Source organism: Barbus barbus (genome assembly GCF_936440315.1).
Source record: "Barbus barbus genome assembly, chromosome: 10".
In the NCBI taxonomy this organism is placed as follows: Eukaryota; Metazoa; Chordata; class Actinopteri; order Cypriniformes; family Cyprinidae; genus Barbus; species Barbus barbus.
In genome coordinates, this window is record NC_136738.1 from 24,131,991 (window position 1) to 24,154,111 (window position 22,121).

The 22,121-nt window shown below is 35.6% G+C and overlaps 2 protein-coding genes across 5 annotated transcripts; one reads left to right on the plus strand and one right to left on the minus strand.

The window, feature by feature from the left end:
- Positions 1-636: 636 nt before the first annotated feature.
- ralba (v-ral simian leukemia viral oncogene homolog Ba (ras related)) lies at positions 637-13,941 on the minus strand. 3 transcript variants are annotated; one of them, XM_079427017.1, is made up of 6 exons: positions 13,791-13,881; positions 5,462-5,688; positions 3,609-3,778; positions 3,247-3,455; positions 2,936-3,113; positions 645-2,317 (listed from the first exon to the last, which is right to left on the minus strand). In XM_079427017.1, exons 3-6 carry the CDS (start codon positions 3,720-3,722, stop codon positions 2,195-2,197), a joined length of 624 nt encoding a protein of 207 aa, XP_079283143.1. In that variant the 5' UTR covers positions 3,723-3,778; positions 5,462-5,688; positions 13,791-13,881; the 3' UTR covers positions 645-2,194. The 3 variants fall into 3 exon arrangements, with proteins under 3 accessions (XP_079283141.1, XP_079283143.1, XP_079283142.1); XM_079427015.1 differs by lacking the exon at positions 5,462-5,688 and having other exon boundaries at positions 637-2,317; positions 13,791-13,941; XM_079427016.1 differs by lacking the exon at positions 5,462-5,688 and having other exon boundaries at positions 13,521-13,817.
- A 2,308-nt stretch (positions 13,942-16,249) lies between these two features.
- On the plus strand, positions 16,250-21,851 carry LOC306876550 (uncharacterized protein). 2 transcript variants are annotated; one of them, XM_079427832.1, is made up of 9 exons: positions 16,430-16,461; positions 16,563-16,660; positions 18,010-18,205; positions 18,325-18,407; positions 18,697-18,775; positions 19,392-19,438; positions 19,514-19,634; positions 19,789-19,969; positions 20,936-21,851. In XM_079427832.1, exons 2-9 carry the CDS (start codon positions 16,628-16,630, stop codon positions 21,528-21,530), a joined length of 1,335 nt encoding a protein of 444 aa, XP_079283958.1. In that variant the 5' UTR covers positions 16,430-16,461; positions 16,563-16,627; the 3' UTR covers positions 21,531-21,851. The 2 variants fall into 2 exon arrangements, with proteins under 2 accessions (XP_079283959.1, XP_079283958.1); XM_079427833.1 differs by lacking the exon at positions 16,563-16,660 and having other exon boundaries at positions 16,250-16,461.
- Positions 21,852-22,121: the final 270 nt, after the last annotated feature.

Here is a 22,121-nt window from a genome sequence, read left to right on the forward strand (position 1 = left end):
ATAATCATGCATAACCTTGCCTAATTGTAGTCACCATTAAAGTACTTATTGGCCAGTGTTACTAAATGGCATGTACTTGTAACAAATGGCATGCATTAGAAACCACTGATTCTGATCAATACATCCAGAAACAGCTCCATGTTGCAGCAAGCAGCACTGAATCTGTGTATGTGGAAACACCATGACTGCCATCCAGTGGTACACTGAGGTTTACCAGCACTACTGATTTAACAGACGGCTCTTTGTTCATATGCTGCTGTCAGTAGAACAGAATATTCAGGATGCAGCAGAAACAAAAAAATAAACAGTACTAACCTGATCATTACTTTGTGGTGAAATGTTAATATTCTCTCCCTCTCTGATTTTTTTATACATTTGCAAGGAAGACAGAAACTACCTACTGATGAATTTGAGACCCAACACTAATAGAAACAAGTAAATGAGCTAGTCTTAATTCATTAAAAACTTATCTAAATATAAATCTGTATGGTAATTAAAATAATAAATATTATTGTTAATAAGAATAATAAAGCAATGATAAAAAATAAAACTATATACTATAGTATATTTGGATATATACTATAAAACTAGACTAATAAATAATAATAAAACAAATAATTAAATTACAAGCGTTTTAAATTATTTTTTAAAAATACAAAAAAATTAAATTATAATTGTTGTTGATCATAACAAGCGATAAAATAAACAAAATACACCGTTTTATTAATAATGATAATACAATAATAACAATATGGATAACAGAAAATTACATATTTAAAAAAAGGTATTGTTCTTTATAAACAAAAATATATCATGCTTATTGTTAATAATTATATATTAAAACAACAATGATGAAAATGTTAAACAAAAAAAACTTGATGAAAACAACTATTATTAAAATTACATAATTTGTTTAATATACAACAATCTATACGTTGTTATTATTTATAACAATAATACCAATTGTTAACTATAAATAACTGTAAAACTGTAAAGTTATAATAGCAGTACCACAGTCTATTACCCTAAGAAAACACTATAGTTATTAACCTAATAAGGGTTTGGCAAATTCTTATGACCTTTCCTTTTCGCTTCATAAGGATCTTATGACAAACATTTGAAAGAAATTGCTAGCATTCTAGAAATTGATTTCCATGTTAGGTACCAATTGTTCAAATTCAATGAATCCTAGAAGTGAAAAACAAGTGATACAAAGGAAGAAAAAAAAAAGTTTATTTGGCAACATACTTTGAAGTTTTTCTTCTAATAGCCAGTGGGAAAACTACAATACAAATTGCAGTTTGGTTAGGTGATATTTGTATAAAAGAGCAGTTTTACCACAGCTCCGAGCTCAGAGTGCAAAACAAACACTAAAGAAAATGTGTTTTATTTGTTCAATCTGAAAATGCAGCGAAGCGCTTTTAGTCATGATGCTTGTTGGCACATTTTCACACAGAATACATTCTTCTCATAAGACAGTGGTGGAAATGTAACAAGTCCTACAAAAATATTTCAATAAAACACAAAAGCATAAAGGCAGATCAGCTCACAGAGGTTAGGAACTTGCAGTTAGGCATGAGGACTTCCTGAAAAGGTATTTATGAACCACCAAGTGGCACTATTAGTCCATGCTTCGGCACTCTGTCCTCAATAACACGTGTGCTTTTCAATGGCATCAATTCATAGAGTCTAAAAACCACAATACTATCAACATTACATCTTGATCTGCAAAAACATTTCTTGCTATCTATGCACTGATGGTGTCAACAGTTGTTGAAATAAAATGGTTAGATTTTAAAAAACCTAACACAAATACTCAAAAAGGCGTGCAATAAAAAAAAGAGATCACTTTGCCTACTGTAATAAAGACAATTTCTACTTAAAACTGTCAGTAATAAAGTTAGTGTTGGGCACATGTTGGCCAAGTACATTTCACAAAGTCCTAAAGTGCCACAGTCATCAACCAGTAGCCATACAGTGGTCATCTTCTGTTAAAAAGTATGCATACCATTCAGTCTTGGCCTAGTCTAGTTATCTGAAATGAACTAAGGGAATGAAAGATTGTGGTAAAGGCCTACCTTGACCAGTACAAAACCTTACTAATCAACTTTTGATTTTAATAAAGAAAAAGGGCTCTGATGGAGTTTCCCACAGAGTTGCAAGTAGATTTGGTGGGGAAAAGTCCAAGTGTAGTTCAAAGTAAACAGCATCGCTCTTTGAAGCTCTTCTTATTCTTCTTATTTTTTCCCTTTCCGTTTTTGTCCTTATTTTCTGACATCTTTTTAGCACGGACTTCCCTCATTAGATCAAAAAATACCTTTGGAGACACAAAGGGTTCATTATTGCGCAGTACGACACTGTTGTTAAAATTAATGAATAAAAACAAATGAACAGTGCAAAAAATAAAAATAATAATAATAATAAAATAAGCTAAATTAAAGAGAAACACTTTCTTTTTGTCGTTTCCCTTCCCAGTACAAATTTCCCTTAAAATAAATAAGTTGACAAATGAATACTAGCGGCAAAAAAATCATACTAGCAGTGACTTTGCAATTGAACAAAACAGGAAAGCGCAACTCCATTGTGATATAAAAACAAACAGGTAGAATAAAAATGAAAAATATGCACTTTTTTATTGTTTGCTGAACAGCCTCTCTATACCTGTAATTTTGTGGCACTAGAGTACCTACATATTGATCAAATACTTCCATCAGAAACTGCATTACACAGAAGATGTTCCAAAACTGGATTCTGCTACATTTAATAAGCTGTAGCCAAGGCATCTATAATTCCACAAAGACGAGATGCATTTTATAAATATAATTAAAAAACAACTTTATAAACCAGAAAAAAATGAACCTGAGACAGATAGACAGGCTCTATCAAGATTCCATCTAAAATCTATATTGAAAAAAAAAAAAGACACAAATATTACCTTGTCCACATTGGCCCTTGTCTTGGCAGAAGTCTCTACATACTGCACACCCCACTCTTCTGCTTTTCCTCTGGCCTCGTCCACTGAAACCTGCCTCCGATCCTCAAGGTCCGACTTGTTTCCAACCAAAAGCAGTGGAATCTTATCCTCCTCAGCTTTAACCCGCAGGATCTGCTCCCTGTAACACACATGGATACGTTTAATGTTGAGTGATCCAATTTTCCAACCATACTAGGTCACGACGGGAGATCCAATTTTCCGATTGTACTAGCGTATGCTTCAAGTAGCTAAAATGGTGCAATACCACTGACCTGAATTCTGCTGTGGCCGTGAAAGACTCGTGCTCGGTTATGGAGAACACCAACAGGAAACCCTCTCCGCTACGGAAATAGTTGTCTCGGATAGCCGCATAGTCTTCCTGCCCAGCTGTGTCCAAAATGTCAATCTGCACCTCTTCTCCATCCAACACCACTTTCTTCCTGTAACTGTCGGCCTTTGTGGGCTCATAATCTTCAACAAACTGAGGGACAGAAAATAGCAATAATCACTACTGTTAAATAAACCAAGGCAATGCATCTTGAAGACATTTTTTGACACTAGTGTCTACAAAAAAAAAAAAAAAAAAAAAAAAAAAAAAAAACTGTATCTGCCAGATTTTGGTCTGTTGACTTACCTCATCATACATAAACTGAAGGGTAAGAGCAGACTTTCCTACGCCTCCACTGCCCACCATGATAACCTTGTGCAGGGCGAGGGAGCTCTGACCCTTACTCTTATTGGCTGCCATATCTAATTGCCTTCCTCAGGTACACCACAAGACGCCCACAGACAATCTGGCACCACCTGTGGAGAAACAAAACCATTATGGAGAGGCTCAATCTTCAACAAATGTTCAGGTGTGCAGCTGAACATTCATTTGGATTCATGGTTCTTAAATCATACAATAAAATAAATTGCTGGATCATGCTGGATCCAAACATTTTACTTTAAGAATTAACAATTTATACATTTTAAAAACATTAATTTGTAATTGTAATCCATATGGCATGTTTCTTAATAAATTCACCCCAAGTCACCATAAATAGATGCTCAATGAGAACACAAAGAACCTGTTAGATAAAAATGGTTAATTGCTTAGCACTAAGAGGTACATCATGTCATGCAAGCGTATTTCAATTTGCATTATTTGCATCCTCTTCTGGGAAAACACTTATCTATGAAAGTAAAATCTTGTTGGTGAAAAGCCCTGTAATTATTGTTATAAGCAGAACTGGTCATTTCCCCATCTACAACATCTAAAGCAGAGTGCACCTTAAAAAAAAACACCATACCACAATCTGGTTTCACCTAATGTGGGTGAACAGTCCACTAAAATAGCATTTTATAAATATGCAAAACGTGTACTAATGACGCTTGCTAATTATGCTGAATTTGCATGTTTCAAATAAATATGATTGTACCATCTTCTTTGGAGAACCATAGCTGATTAATGAGGATAATACTTAATTAGGCTTAATTGAGTCTGAAATACAAACAGCTGGGCTAATTCTGCATCCTGCTATGATTCATAAGACCATCCATATGAGAATAAGGAGAAGACCACTGGAGAACGTTCATACTAACCTTCTTAAGCAGAGGAAAGGAGAACATGACCCTCTGCTTCCAGCTATTGTTCCTGGTGTTCCCTCAAAAAAATGCCTAAATAGGAAACTGGGGCACTGTGCAGGAAGGCGTAAGAATCTACTAACGAAGGCTTATTTAAAAGATGTCAATTTAAAATGCTTGGTGTCTCGTAACTATAAGTCATGTTGGGAGTAGACAGTATGTATATAATCAAGTAGCCTGATTGGTAAAACTTTTTTTTACCATGGTAAAAACCAGAGTATGATAATAGCATGATGATTATTTTTGAAAGAAATCACTCAAACTTATCACCGCTGCTGAACTTATTTGATCACAAATACTATTACAATTTAAAATAACTGTTTTGAATATATTTTAAAATGTAGTTTATGCCTCTGATACCAAAAGTGAATTTTCAGCAGGCACTACTTTAGTTTAAGTGTCACATCATCCTTCAGAAATCATTATAATATGCCGATTTAGTGTTCAAGTAACATTTCTTCTTATTATTAAATAGTAAAAACAGTTATGATGATTAATATTTTTGTGGAGACCATTTTTCCCCTGAGAGTTTAAAGGAGCAACATTTATTTGATATAGAAATCTTCTGTAACAGTGCAAGTCTGCCACTTTTGATCGACTGAATCAATGCATCCTTGCTAAAATGTTAATTTCTTTCTTCAAATAAATAACTAAATAAATTAAAATTTCTGACCCCAAACTTTTAAATATTAAAAAAAAAGGTTGTAGATGTGGTAAAAGATTTAACTGGTGAAATCCAAATGACAAGGCAGTGCAACACAGTGGCATACATGCACTGTGTCGTCGCCGTTACAGAAAATGCCAGTTAAACAGGGTTAAACAGGGGCTGGGCATGCTAAAATGATGGCAGATATGACCTACATATGCACACTTCTCAAGTACGACCGGATGGCGACCAGCTTCTGAAATATTAATGATGGCCCTCCTCCTTCCCCGGCTGGTGGAATTCATTAGTATTCCCTCAGTACTGTCCACATTCTGCTACACTCGTTCATCACCAAACCCCTGTGAGCAGGGCCTATGGAGCTGCCGTGCCACTAAAAGCAATGAGCGCTCTTCAGCAGTGTCACCGGTGAACCTCTCTACACCTGAGAGAGAAGCGCAGAGATCAGTGATGACTCTATTCCCATGCAGCACAGATTCTCTCATTTTTAGCTGTTTACATGGATGCCAGTTTAGAAGAGGGTCACTGATTTCATGTACAAGAGAGGGTGATGCCCTCTGCTTGAGTGGAGTGGCGAGCTGACCTATTCGGCCTCACCCTCTCTGATTGCAGGCCTGCTGGGGACAATCATGGCACACGTCAGGAGCTCAGGCATTGATAAAGAAGAGGCCACAGAAAAGCAGAGTAGGTGACAGTGCCAGCATTAGTTCATATGGCACACTTCATCCACTGATAAAGCTTTCAGAGAATAACCATAAGACAGAATGAACAAGCTCAATTATCACCATCGTCGGTCTTTAACTATTAAGATGATCTGGTATGAGTTGCACAAGAATAAAAACTGAAAATTAGTGTGTAATACCTACTGCACTAATAGTTCACATAGACATACATAAATACTAATGATTTTATCAGCATTTATTCCCTTTCTGTGTAGTTCCTTTTTTTTTTTTTAGATTGTACAATCTTCTCTAAAGGAAGTGATTCTTCCACTTAATTGTGTTTGCCACTTTGACAGCGGTTCCGTAACTCAGCTGTAACTCAACTGTATATCTTTGGTTAATTACCCAGGTAACACACTTACTGATAAATACACACAGCTTTGTTGCATTAAATATTAAACCTATATGGGCTTAACTTAGATTGAACTTTTTGCGCTTGCAAGTAAGCATTTACAAAACTGAGCCAGAACCTGGGGTTTATATAAATATTAGGGCTGTACAAATTCATGCCAAAATTAAATGTCTAAATGTTTATGAAAGAAGTCTCTTATGCTCACCGTGGCTGTATCTATTTGATCAAAAACACAGTAAAACAGGCAGTAAATATTGAGAAATCAAAATAATGGTTTCCATGTTATTACCACTGTAAAATATAATTGAATCTTGTTATAAAGATGAATTTTGAACAGCCATTACTCCAATCTTCATTGTCACATGAGCCTTTAGAAATATGTTTATTTGGTGCTCAAGTATAAATTTTAAAAACAGTTGTGCTGCTTAATAGTTTTGTGGAAACCGTGATAGATTTCTTTTCAGGTTTATTTATTTTATGAATAGAACATTCAAAACAACAGAATTTATTTGAAAGATTTTTGTAACAATGTAAAAGTTTAATTCAAAGCATCTTTGCTGAATGTAGGGCCCTGTAAAATCTGTTTTATTTTTTCCCAAATTCTGTTTTATTTTTTTCTAAATTCTGTTTTTTCCGTTTAATTTTCTGGATTCCATTTTTTCCCGTTTTAATTTTTCTGGACTCCTCTTTAAATGGTATCAATCAAAAAGCATGTCTAATTAATTCAAATCATGAAATTTATACAATTTAACATTAATTTATTAAAAGTGTAACAAAAAATGACAATGAGCCGTATGAGATGTTTTATTTTTTTCCTCACCTTATGTTTTGTTACCAAATTCTGTGTTTTAGCATGTCTAATTATTTGAATGCATACAAACTATTTTTATTTCTTATTACAGTAGCCTTATTAAATGTTAAATGTAATATTTACAGATACTAGTCCATATCTCGATTTGATTTAAGTGCAATGACCTACTTTTAATTAATTCATGCAAACTTTGACAAATTCCGTGACATTCCGCGTTTTCAGCATCGCAGAAATCATAGGGCCCTAGATTTGTTATTTATTTCAAATTTAAAAAAAATAAAAAAAAAGTATTGACCCCAAACTTTTTAAAAGGTAGCCTAGTGTACAATGTTTTAATTTTTTTATTCTTAAAAAAAAAAAAAAAAAAAAAAATCATCATGCTCAAGACTAACAAACTCATCTCAAACTTCAGTGTAAATTTTGTAGTACTAAAGCCAAACTGTCTTGCAGAAGAAATATTGGAAAAATAAGCTATAAATGAGTTTAGGATGAAGCCTTAAATCTGAAATGGATTCTACAAACAAACACACACAAATCCATATACATAGTTTGACATACTGTGCGAGACGAAAATCCTGACCTACAGGAAACCAGATGACTTTTCGCTAAGCTAGGCTTATTTGGAACTTCCTGCCAGATTAATGGGAAAAACAATGGAAAAAAACTAGGCCAAAGCCTGATATGGCTACAAAAATCCCCTCTCTCCCCTTCCAAATCATACTCTTACTTCCCTTCATACTTTCCCTGTACACTCTCATACCCTTGAGACCAGTGCCAGCTGGGAACAGACAGCAGAGATAAACTCTCATCTGCAACAGAGACTTAAGCCTAGAGTACTGCAAAAGGAATGTACAGCGGGGGAACAAATACAGTATAAATGAATAATATGAGCCAGTGCAGACAGGTTATAAGCCTCGATTCTGCAGGGATGCACTGACTAGCGAAGAATGGGTACACAATGTGTTTTATTTCTTCTATATACACATAAGAGAGGCAGAAAGTGCTCTCTTCAGATTCTTCTGGTGAGTGCGAGTAGACACATACCTCAAAATAAAACAAAAGGTATGATACATTGCAGGAAGTGCAATAGCAGTAAACTGCCATAAGAGGATTTAAAAAAAAGATAATACACTAGTAACAGAGCAATGACAAACCAGTCAGAAAAAACCTGACATAACTGTTTACGGATATGAGCCACTCCTCTGATATTTTCATGGAATTTTCATGGGAGTTAGGTTTAGGATAGAATTTAATGTAGATGGTACATTACTTTCAAATGTGATAAGAGCATTAACCTTTTAGCACAACTTACTGGTCATTAAATTTTAGACCTGCTGCGATAAATACAAAAACCAACAAAAAAGTGGCCAGATTCACATTCATTTTTTGTTGTGAAATGTGTAAAAAGCATTCGTTTTGAAGAAATTTTGCCACAGCTTTTTCCAATGATCCCAGGTTGGTATATGAACAGATATGGGTGGTGTGTTATAAAAAGTTTTAATTTCATAACACCATTGCGCCAAACATGCCTGCCCAGATATTACAGATGTGAAAAGACCTGCACACTAAGGATGAAAAACAAAAAAGTGACTCCTCAACGGCTAAGAACCATGTGTTGAAAGCTGTATTGACATTGCATTGACAGCTTCCACTCTTACCGTTCATAATTTTGGTTTCAGAATCAAACCTACATCTCCTGAATGAGAACCACATGTAAGCATATTTAGGGAAAAGCTTGAGCTCTTTTTTAATCAGTAATGGATAAAAGTAAGCCAGAGAAAATAATATTTTTACGAGTCTCAGCTTACCTGGACTTCAGGGTCTTCTTTGATTCTAAAAATAAAATGATAGAAAAGCAAGCCATATTTCTTGCCATGAAAGAGCTAAATAAAAGAGCATTTTAAGAACTACAGTGGCTCCAAAAGCTCATGTGGACAGTTATACTCTCCTTCAAGCATTCATCATGTCTAAAATAATGTTTCTTTTCGGAGGTACAGACATAAAGAAATTTCTCATACAAGATTGGTGATATGAAATGCCAGATTTGATCAGTTATGAATAAACTACATAAACGTGCTTAATCTGTACAAGAAAGCAAAGGATCTGTCATCTGAGGATCTTGTTTCTCCTTCAAACTCAAGGTGAGCATCTCTGCTGAATACTAACCATCTAGAGCTGGGACACAGAGGCTTCATTCAGATATATAAAGGCAGTGGTGATGAACAGGGACCATAGCCATGCTGTTATCCAAACCGGGCATGGAGAGAAGTTAAGCTCTTCCATTGGACAATCTCTTTACACACAGCTACTGAAGAGTATTTTGAATAAACAAGTGAAAGTAACCATGATATTCTCCATCTAAAAAGCAGCAAAAATTTTAACATTTTATATCTTATGTATATTTTCCCGCATATCAAATCATTTCCAACAAGCTGCTACTCTGCTCTGTGGGAAAGGTGGAATTGATTTCAACAGCACTGCAAAAACATTCTCCAGAGCAAGTGAAATAAATTCTCAAGTACCTCTTCATTTCATTTACAAGGAGGGAAAACAATCTCTGTGTTAGGCAGACATAAAGAATTTTTCATTCAAATAAATTACAGATAAAACCTTATGCAACCCACCTGCGAAAAGGAATTTTTAGAAAACGGTGACAATTGATAAATGAATGTTATACTAGGCATTGTTAATGAGCAAACGCTGAAAGACATTCAGTGGTAATTGAGAAAATACATTACTGGTCGACCTCTTATAAGCAATAATATAAAGTTTAAAGAAAGCAGCACAGTTTTTTACAAGAAACCACTGGCAAATACCTTCATATAGAGCTCATTTACAAAATATTCTACCCCATCACACATCCCATAAAAGATGGATTTAACCTCACTGTTTATCTCAAACCCTTTTAATCACATACCCAGAGACACAGACTCCACTGGGCTCTCAAGGGGTATCCAGGGCAAGAGAAACATCCCATGTGGGAGTGTTTAGGAGCACAAAGTCAAAACCAAGAAATAAATTACTGAACTTCTGGCTCCACATTCCCCACTGGTATGACTAGTTCATGACCCTCTATAATCCAGATTACATAAGAATAATGAATTATAAAGTGAATGATGACAGAAAAATTAAGAATATCAGAGCATTATGCCAGAATAAAAAGTGTTTCATTAAGGGAAAAAAAAGTGTTGCTGAATCTCCAGAAATGCACATTTTGCTGATCTGAATTTGCTATGTTGTTGGGTGGGGCATGTAGAACATGCGCAGCCTAATGACACTATATGAGATGGCCTGTAATAAAAAGCAGAACTTGCTTTTTATTCAAGGGTTGGGTTTTTTTTTCAGTTAGATCACAAGGCCTGGCAAAAGAGAAACCAATCTAAGGGAAACTGTTGCCATTCATAAACTTGGCTGGGTTGATATGCGCGTTTCTTCAAAAAAGTACCCTTATTCACCTAAGAGTGCAATGACTAGCACAGGTGAGATTTTTCAGGGGAAAATCACAGGTCTAAAACATTAAAGTGTGAGCTTTACACATGAATCATGCAGAAATTAATACTGCTACTGACAAATATACACTGAAGTTTGGAGTCAGTGTTTGTTTTTTTCATTTTTATTTATTACAAAATTTATTTTTAAAATAAATTCATTTATTTTTTTTTTATCCTGAAAAAGTATCCCTGTTTCCAAAAAATAATATATATTAATCAGCATTACCGTTTTCAAAACTCATTTCACGATATCACTGTATTTTTGATTAAAGGGATACTCCGCCACAAAATGAAAATTGTCATTAATCACTTACCCCCATGTCATTCCAAACCCGCAACACCCTTCGTTCGTGTTTAGAACACAATTTAAAAAAAAATTATAGATTTTTATTACAGAAAACAAACCCAAGATATTTTGGATGAAAATTGTGAGGCTTGTGACCGTCCCATTGACTGCATAGTAAAATGCACTGTCATGCAGGGCTGTCACTTCGTGCATGTGTACTGAATATTAGTAATAATAACAATGTGTACCATGCTGATTTGTACAGAGGCTCAATAAATTTGCACTTAAGCCTAAACAGACAACGAATATGAGAGAGAGAGAGAGAGAGATTCAGGCTGAGTCATGTATATTTGTGAAAACAGGTTGTCATGTTCAAGGAAAGCAAAATCTGTCTTAGCATCGACGCATTTGAGCCTTTAAAAGCGGCGTTCAAAGTTAAAATGATTTCAACAGTGTGTTTCATTACATCTCTCTTTGAATGAATCGGTGCTTTTGAACGTGTTGTTGAAAATAAAAGTATGAAAAGCATCGTCAGAATAGTCCATCTGCCATCAGCCTTGATTAGCATAAATTTTCAAAAACAAACAAAAAAAATCTTACCAACCACAAACTCTTGAACGGTATAGCATATTGTGAGGTATTTCACAACACACTGCCCTATAGACGTGCAAACAGGGTATTTCAATAACAATGAAAGAATGTATGGCACATACAATAAAAAAGACAGGCATAAAATGAATGGTTCAACATTTCTGCCCATATTTTCCCAGTAATTTGTTGAAACTCTACACCAACAGGGTCAGCATAGTTACATCTGGAGCATTTTATTACTAAGATATTGGGAATTTTTGCTCAGTTTTCTAGAATTAGGTTTAATCCTATTAAGTTTAAAACTTAATCCTATAATAAACTGAGTGGAGACACAAGACTTCACTGTTATAGCTGGATATTTTGTTGAAGAACACTGAAAAAGCATCTGACTACTGCATCAGATTACTGACAAAACAATGAATATTCAGCATGTATGCGTATTCTACAGCCATTCTCAAACTCTAATCTCCCAACCTTTCTTGCCTAACCTAACCCTAATCCTAGCTAACTTGAACCAATGTCAGTTCAAACGTCCAAGTCACTAAAGTGACTTGTGTGTCTGAAACAGAGTACAGCAAACAAATTAAATGGTACAAGCTTCAGACAGGTCATTAGCATGTTGAACCCAGAGGCCTGCTTGTTTCCGTGATACAGACAATTCAAGTGCAAGCCACCTAAAAGATAAACAAAAACCTGTTGCACAGTGAAATTGTTATTTCAATGTATTGCACTGCACAAGGATTTTCACATGATCCTTTGAAAATATGGTACTGCATATAATGTGCGCATTGTAGCTTTCCCGCTAAAAATCTAAGTACTATTAATCAAGGTATTAAAACGTAAAAAACCATTAAAAAAATACAATTCGAACAGTTACCATAAGGAGTTTATCAAATATGCATATTTTTGCAATAATATGTAAAAAAAAATGAGATAACTGTGCCTTTACTTCACAACCATTCTGAAGATGATAAGGGCACAGCCACTACTGGCAGTGAGGTTACACCCAAACACCCTAGAGACAAAGAGGGGAAAAAAGTGACCACTCAAGAGTATGAAATAAAAACAAACCAAAGTACTGACATAACAGATTCTGCTCGAGATGCAGGCCTGCTTTCAAGGTTAATATGCATGCTGGATACAAGGACATCTGAATCCATATTTCAAACTAATAAAGAGATAGAAAAGTACTTCTTTACAAACTCGGTCAAAAACAAGATGGATTACTAAATATAAACTGAAATGGGTTGCAAAAGTAAAGAGATTTCAAAGCTGGATTGTATTGCGTAAATATAATGGGAAACAGTTGAGATGTATGGTAAAAAAGAAGCATACACAGTGCCTTAAAGTGCTCCATTTTTACCCATAAGTAATTTAAAATTACATGTTATTAGGTGAATATAGGAAGTAAGGCTCAGAAGTTCCTGAAGGATGAGTATAAAAGTAAAATGAACAACTGTTCCCTCACAAATGGAAGAAAAGTGACACATATCAGGAATACAGTACACTTTGGTGTCCCAAAAAATATATAATATATTCTCCAAAACAAAAAACAATTGTCCCACATCCAACAGGAAGTAAAAACCCACAAATCAACATTTAACTAAGCAATCATGCTGCATACAGTTCTCTTTATTTTATACGAAATTTATCAATTCGGTCACAAAAATCAGGCACCTACTGAATCACAGCTTCATTTAGCATTATTTTCTTTAGAATAAATAAAGGTTTTCACACTTTTATTTTCATTATATGGGTATTTAGTGTTTAAATGGCACTTAGGCATGCCCCAATTCTCCTAACAGAAACTGAACAGAAAATAAGGTCACATAGGCTAATATTTAATTGACCCAGTGAGGTTAATGACCAATATTTCCTGAAGTATTAACACTTAAATTTCACCTTATTTGATGAAAAAGCTAAACAATTCAAGGGATGCTGCAAGTTAGTCTATTCATTAAAAGTGGCTAATATCTCTGATTCATATACGTAACGTTACATGCCATAAGCAGCACATCCACGTTGGAGCTCCACATCAACCAAGCACGCGCAACATCCGCAGAAACGCCCGTCTCTCGCGATCAGCCGTCCGCTGGGTCAAACTAACCCATACAGCGAAATAATTATAACGGTTGTAAGTAAAATACGCCCACAGGGACTTGTAATAACTGCCTGTCGACCAGTAACAAAAGCTCGAGCTGGAAGGGATCATTTTTAAAATGCATGAACAAACAAAAGAATGAATAAACAGGGCATATATAAAGACACGTTACCTCTCGGTGACTTCGTCCTCCACAGTCTCTTATGCTATCTTGTGGACCGCATTAATCGCCTGTTCCGACTCACTGTACACCCTGTAGTTTCTCTGAAGCTGTGGTTGCTGCCATATACCCCACCCTCAGAACATGCAAATGAACAGGATATGACCTGACCATCACCCGTAGAGCGGATATGATGTCATGAACAGATCATATGGTATGCTGCTGGAGATACCGGACATAAATATTTTATGATGTATTATGTTTATGATGACCCTAAAGAAAAAAATTCTGTATTCATAAGAGCAAATTCTTACCATACAATGTTTGCAATCGTCATGCATGATTTACATCAGCGTTAACATTTAAGACTAGGCTACAAAGTAACAGAAACAACAAAAACTCCCGGGGGGGGGGGGGGGGGGGGGGGGGGGGGGGGTGCGTAAACATTCTTACAATGTTCAAGAACAACAAGTGTGAAAACGAACTCCAGTTTGGCAGGGACACCTGTTTTTTCCTCAAATATTGTATTATATTTTATTATCTATGTTATTCTTAATGAATTCATACACACACACACATACATACATATGGAAATATTTAAGCCGTTATTGTTAAAGTTTCCAAAGACTTGAACGGTAAACTTGGCCTCTCTCTGTAAATGGTGGCCCCATTGTGGCCCCTGCTTCTAAAAAATCCTAGATCCGCCCCTGGCTATGAGGTTTGCTCATGGAGACTAACTGCTTGGAGTCTGTTAGTCAGGAAGTCGTGGATCCAGTTACAAAGTGTGGTATTAAGCCCACATATGGAACATTTTCTAGTGAGTGTCTGAAGTATAATGTTGTTGAATTAAGAACTGAAATCAGTGAACAGCATTATGACATAAGTGTCTATTATGCAAGAGCGAGAGGGCCAGGTAGATGAGAAAAAGAAAAGGCCTTTCCACACATGAAAAAAGAAATCCACATTGGAGTGGCTCTCTAGGCATCATGTATAAGCAAGAAAACATCTGCATTTTAGCCAAGGCCTCTTAGTTGTTGAGTAATTGTGTTGCTACATCACCATCTTCTTACTGAAATAAGTGAGTGAGTGAAGTGACATTCAGCCAAGTATGGTGATCCATACTCGGAATTCGTGCTCTGCATTTAACCCATCCAACGTGCACACACACAGCAGTGAACACACACACACCGTGAACATACACCCGGAGCAGTGGGCAGCCATTTTATGCTGCGGCGAAATACCATGTGAAACACACAATACTCATCTAGGTCCTCATGGTTTCAACATGTTTGTATTCCCTTTTCAGCATGTTCTCTCATTTCTGGAGTAACTGCTATACAAGGACTCTATATGTATTCTGCTTTGGTGTAGACATAACCTAAAACATATAGATCTAACATAAACATAGCCTAAAACATTGTTTCCTCTTGCAGGGCCAAAGCCGTGATAGAAGTTTAGTAGCACTTTCTTCACTCTGGTGGTTAAAGTAACTATTTTGAAAAATCCCTCAGGCTGAAAACAGACATAATGAAGTTCACTGACTGCAATGTCAGACATAATACTTTTAGTCAACACTTACAAAGTGAAGTGAATTAGGAATGTATCCTGTTTAAAAGTCATGCCATTGTACATTCAGAGTCTTATGAAGCACTGTATTAAATACCTCCAACATACAGTAAGTGCTGATAACATACCATCGTTTTCAGCAATTTTACAAGATAAAAGCTTCTGCTAAATGAATAAATTATATGCGAAATATAAATAATATAGGCCTATAATATCAACAGAGCTGGGTAGTACAATCAGATTCCAAGTACTTGTAATTAGATTAAATTACATTTTAAAATCAGACTACAGATAGCCTACTTTTTTACTGATTACTTAAATAAATATATTCACACAATAGCAAGTAATTATTCATAAACAATTAATTGAATCTAGCTAATTATTTTTTTATATTTAAAATTTTCCTTTCTAAAATGCCTACATGACATGCAGGTAAACAAAATGTTATTTTTTTTTTTTAGTAAATATTTTATTTTGATTAATGTTATTCTTATTTGAATTTGACATTTTTACGATTATGACACAAATGCCTTGCAAGTCCTTCACAAACCCAAGTTTGGGAAACCTTGAATTAGCCTAATGCAATGCTTTATTCACTTTATGTTGTTAATAACATAACAATACTATATATTATTATAGCTATATGAAATATATTATATATAATATTAATAACATAATAATAATATAATTTCTTTGCATTTTAATATCAATATCCTATTTAAATCAATGTGATAAATGAGTTAGATTAACATCTAAAAAGTAGTCTGATTATACCTAAAATGTGTTATGTAACAGATTACATTACTACGATTTTTAATCATGTACGTTAATTTGGAATCAGTAACGGACTGAAATTTGTAAGTAATCTACCCAGCTTTGAATGATTTAAACGTGCTTAGTGTTCCGTGCTGGCTAGTTTTGTTTTAAAAGTAGGAGTGCGTTTGTGTTGTGTTCAGTTACAGTCAGAGACCCTCTTGAGAGAGAAGCAAAGCCACAGAGGATCCTTCTTCGCCCCTCCTTCTCGTGTACTGGCATTGGCAGCTATATACTTCTCATAATCGCTTATCTTTTCAATGAAGATCGAGGGAGGGCAGACGTTCAACGACAGTTTTGAGCGGTAAGGAGTTTTAACGCTACATTTACTAACAACGCAATCTAACCGGTTACATTACAGTCAGCAAAAATAACTTCTGTTTGAGGACCTCTATCCACCGTTAGTTGCTTTCAAGATTTGAAGTAGTTCTTCCTCGCGGTCATGTGACACTTTCGGGACTTTCTTCAACATGAAAGTCACATATAAACTTCTTATGATGCAAGTAAGTAGCCTACTCATCGACCGCCGTAAAGAGGTTATGTAACAATGTTTCTTAGTTATATTAATAAAACCATTACAAATGCGAATAATATGTTCTCTGGGCGTTTACGTTAAAAATCATACTGTGGTGAGCGATATGAAACTAATATGTCACATTTTGGTTGTGTATTTGAGGTGTGACGTGTTGGAAGGGATTTATTTTCAAAATATTTTTTTTTTTTGTTAAAAAAAAATCGTGTAATGCTGAAAAAGAAAATAAGCTATTAAAACATAACCAACCACATTCCGATTTCAACATTAACACGCTGTATTACAGGTATACCACAAACTTTTTTGGTGTCTGTAAACAACAGGATATAACATTTGTGTCCCAGTCAGTTGGTAAACAACAAGAAATGAGTACACAATTTAATTCAACAAATGTATAATATCCTCCATAATGTCTAATACATACTGGTCTGACCCTTCTTGGCACTGAGTGTAGGACACACATCTGTCCTGTTTAACGATGACCTTCTTAAATGACCTGGTCTTTAATGGAGTGTACTGCTACTCGTCTACAGAATCCCACACAGGTGCTCAACAGTGTTAAGATTGGGTGAAATACATGTTTACTGAAAGATTTTCACCATTGGATAATGCAAAGTGAATTATAATTATTATGTTATTATTATTATGAAAAAATGCCCAGCAAGTCAGTAGGTAGCATCTTCTGTTTCAAGTTTTTGTATTACATCACACACACAGTGGTGTGAATTTCCAGTGTGGACGACAACCATACACGTCACTTCTGCAGGCTGCATCTTACGCTGTGAGATAAACAGTCAGTCTTTTTATAGCTTTTGCCAGACTCTAAAACACTGGATTGGTATTTCTTCTGCTCATTCTCTATAAAAAAAATCCATGGTTTTTTTATTTCTGTGTCGCTTTTGCTATATTCAATGGCGGCACATAATATCCGCATTCTGAGTGCTCAGATCGCCCGTCAAACAAGCTCCCTGCGTACAGTCAATTGGTGAATTTGTTTTTGTTTGTTTTGACTTTTGGGGATATAGACAAAATAGCAATATTCTGTCTAAATGTAGGATTTTCTGTAATAACTTGTTTATTGAACTGTATAAAAGCCATTTTAATTAAATGGTCCAAAATCTGCAGTGTTGTTTACTAGAAATACTTGCTTTCTAGTCAAATATTTGCACCGCTTTTATCTAATATATTACTTAACTCCATAATAAAAATTCCTTTCACTGCAATATTCTTGTTCTGCTGTTTCTGTACTATTCTAGGAAGTAATGTTAACATGACTTCATTAGCTGTCCCTGTGTATTTCACGCTTTCTTTTCTTCACAGAGATTAACCCATGAGACTCTCAAGAGCCCGAGCATGAACCAGGGGAGCGGAGCTTGTTTGTGGACCTCAGTGCCTCAGCACTGCCCCGCACCATGTGATCGTTACAAGCATGCGTCTTGTGCCCACAGAGGCCATGTTTACGTACTAGGTGGTAGAGAAAGATGCTTACTGAGAGATTTCTGGAAATATAATGTGGGTAAGTCATTGTCATTTATATGTGGCTGCCTGCTTCTTTGTACACTTGTTCTCATTATTGCATAATGTATGGTTCCTGTTGCACTGATGATAATTTATGGAAAATGTATATATTTTTAGTCTGTGACAAGTGGGTCGAGCTTCCCTGTGATTGTGAAGAAGCACCTGAAGAACTGGAGGAGCACGCAATGGTAGCATATCAGGTAATTGCAATAGACTCAAAATTTATTCATTCAGTGAATGAATGAAAAACTCACAATTGAGCATAAGGGGTTCACAAGTTATGAGAAACAATATGACATTGTAGACCGTCAATTTATCACATTTTCACCTTTATTAAAGGCAGTCCATGTGAATCATACACTGCATTCTGCATAAAAATTCCTAAAAGGGTCATATCAGGCAGTATACTTGATTATTTCCACATATTACTTTAGTAAAAAATATTTGCACTAACAAGAGTAAATGAATTTACCTTCTTTTTTTTCTTAGGGATTTCTGTATGTCTTTGGAGGAATGCAAGATTCATCATATACTAACTCAAAAATGCCTCTTTGGGTGTTTGACACAGGTATTTTTCATTCAGTGCATGATCAGTGGGGCTCCAAAATGTCTGAGTCAACTAGAACATTTGTGTTGTTGTATGTGTGTGTGTGTGTGTGTGTGTGTGTTTTTGTGACATATGAGGACACAAATTTGTATAATGACATGGGTATGACATAGGTATTACAAGGAAATGGTGACTTATGAGGACATTACCCCATGTCCCCATTTTTCAATAGGCTTATAAATCATACAGAATGAGTTTTGATAAAGTAAAAATGCACAAAGTTTCCTGTAAGGGGTAGGTTTAGGTGTAAGGTTGGTTTAGGGCGATAGAAAATACGGTTTGTACAGTATAAAACCATTACGCCTATAGGATGTCCCCACAATTCACAAAAACAAACGTGTGTATGTGTGAATGTCTGTGTTTTGTATGAACAAAGTACCGGTACTTTCATTTAATTGGAATTTAAGTTAAAAACTTGAGTGGGAAAAAATTAATACAGCTTTCTGAATTTTTGTAGTATTTCTTTTGTCTTGCTTTAATGACACTAGCACTTGTGCTGCATGAACGCAGATTGTGTTTTACCACACAGTAATATGCAACTTTGTCATTCACATCTTCAGTTTTATATTCTTTGCAGTAAATGAATGCTGGATTAACTGGAAAACAGAGAGTGAAACTTTACAGGTAAACATCTTTTTTTTTAATAAGAACTACAACTGAAACATGTGATCCTTTTATTATTGTAAACTGTTTTTGTAGGGAGTGACACCAGCAAACAGAAAAGGGCACAGTGCTGTCATTTTTGGGTCATCTATGTATGTCTACGGTGGATACATTGATATAAGAGGATCAACAAAGGAATTCTGGAAATTTGATTTTGGTGAGTGTTATCACATAGCATTGGATTTATGGTTTTTATAAAGCATCTTCTAAGACTAAACATTTATTTGAATAGTGTGACTGTTATCCACCTCAGGTATGATTTTCATATTGCTAAATGACCTTACCAAATAATGATATTTTCTACATGTTAGATTCCAGGGTGTGGTCGCTCCTAAGCAGTGTACAAGGTGGGCCTGGTCCCAGACATGGTCACTCAGCTATGACATACCAGGACTCTATGTACCTTTACGGTGGCCTGCAGGGCCTGAGGGAACAGAAGGACCTGTGGAGCTGGAGTCCTGCCAGCCAAACCTGGAGCTGCATCAATTTCCAGTGAGCTTCTTTATTAACATCTATCTATCCATCCCATAAACCCTGATAGCCATATAAGTAATCAATAGATTTGGCGCAACTTTGGAAAGTTTATAGCTACAAACCTTTGAAAGATATTCAGAGTTTTGTTTAACATAATTAGTAGGAAGCAAACTACATATTCCCAAGCAGAACAGAATATTCACACAGCTGTTAACTGTGCCAATCTATTGTTGTAGTATCATATATTTCTGATGAACTCATCTCTGTAGCATTACATCACTTGCTCACCAGTGGATCCTCTGCAGTGAATGGGTGCCGTCAGAATGAGAGTGCAAACTGTTGATAAAAACATCACAATAATCCACAAATAATCCACACCACTCCAGTCTATCTTTTAATGTTTTGTGAAGTGAAAAGTTGCATGTTTATAAGAAACAAATCTTTCAATGGCACTTCCTCCAGTGACAACGTCCACTCCCTGTTGTCCTCTCACATCAAAATCCACCAGTATATTTGTTTAGAACTGTTTTGGACTGTAAATGGTGCTTGATTTGTGCATATTTCTCTCCTGATTCAGATAAGATGACTTTTCTTTGGAGAAATATTGTGGATAGAGGACCCATAATTTTGTCAGAAGCAGCGGTTTGAAGTTAAAAGCATCTTAATGATGGATTTGTTTCTTACGAATACACAGTTTGTGGATTACATACAATATTTGTGTATTATTGCAATGTTTTTATCAGCTGAACGCTCATTCTGACAGCACCCATTCATTGGCGAGCAAGTGATGTAACGCTAAATTTCTCCAAACCTGTTCTGATTAACAAACAAACTCATCTGCATTATAGATGGGCTGAGAGTGGGAACATTTTCGGCAAATGTTATTTTTTGAGAGAATTATTCGTTTAATTTTTATACATTGCTTTTTTTCCCCCTTCAGACACGAACTTAACACTAACACTTCTATGATCTCTTACTCTGCAGTTCAGGTCCTTCCAGGCTGGTTGGTCACTCTGCTGTATTGTTTAAGGACAGCATGCTCATCTTTGGTGGTGGGGAAACCCAGAGCTCTCCTCAGAGCAGCTTGTGGAGGTTCAGCCTGACAACAAAAACTTGGAAGAAGCTAGCATTGTTGCCTGGATCCCCCTCTCTGTGCCGGATCCATCACTGCAGCATTGGCATAGGCCAGAGTTTCCAGCCAACATCACCAAACGGCATTTATTTAAGGAAAATACCCAACTCTCACAACATCAATAACAAGCTAAGACTATTTAAGAACAAGTGCCAACCATCCCGCCCCACTTTGCAAGAGCCCTGTATTGAGCTCCAGACTTTCCACATGGACAAAAAGAAGTATTTACCAGATTTAAGTATTGCAGTGAAAGACACTAAGCTGAAAGGAAGCTGTCTCACCTTTGAGAACCAGGAGGCTATTAGCGAGAAGCAGAAAAGTGGTGACCTGGCAGAGGAAACCGAGGATGCCATGTTTCTCCATATGCCTGACTTGCTGTTAGTCCTGGGTGGTAAACCTCTACAAGGACAGCATGTGATTTCAATGTGGCATATGACAATGGCATAAATCTGTTGTTTTTAGTGCATTCTACTTTCTCTGTGAGAAATTAATGGGCCTTAGCAACAATACCTATATCCTGTGGGAGAACAGTTGAATTCAGTCATGTACAAACTTTTTACAGAGTCTGTAATTATTACCTCGGAGAAATCACGATTACTCTGAAAACCACCAACTAGGGCTTTTCTCTTCCACAAAATATGTCATATTATTTTACTATGTATCAAAATGTTATATTAAAGAATCTCCACTAAATGTGAAATAATGGTCAAAATTTGAATTTTATTACATGCTAGGAATCAATCCAAACATTGTCACACTTTGTAATTTGCTTTGTGTGTGTTATTTTAGATCCATGTATATTGCTGTCAGAACACATTCATTTTCCTGCCTTCACATTGTTTCAGGATAACTGCACTCAAATGATTTAATAAGTAATGCATTACATGAGTAATGTGTAATCCATTTGCAACAATCAAAAATGTGTTGCAGCGCTAATGTTAAAACCAACACTAGTCTGTATTCATTTTTGGATTAAACAGTTTAAAAACAGATATTGCTAGAAAACTACATTTGTAGCATATTTGTATTAAATTTACA

Coding starts and splice junctions, on each gene's coding strand:
- LOC306876550 (XM_079427832.1), top strand. CDS start 16,628: ATGAAAGTCACATATAAACTTCTTATGATGCAA. Junction 16,661..18,009: donor ATAAACTTCTTATGATGCAA/GTAAGTAGCCTA, acceptor TTTTCTTCACAG/AGATTAACCCATGAGACTCT. Junction 18,408..18,696: donor ACGCAATGGTAGCATATCAG/GTAATTGCAATA, acceptor TTTTTTTCTTAG/GGATTTCTGTATGTCTTTGG.
- ralba (XM_079427015.1), bottom strand. CDS start 3,722: ATGGCAGCCAATAAGAGTAAGGGTCAGAGCTCCCTCGCCCTGCACAAG. Junction 3,456..3,608: donor TTCAGTTTATGTATGATGAG/GTAAGTCAACAG, acceptor TCTGTCCCTCAG/TTTGTTGAAGATTATGAGCC. Junction 3,114..3,246: donor ACGGCCACAGCAGAATTCAG/GTCAGTGGTATT, acceptor TGTGTGTTACAG/GGAGCAGATCCTGCGGGTTA.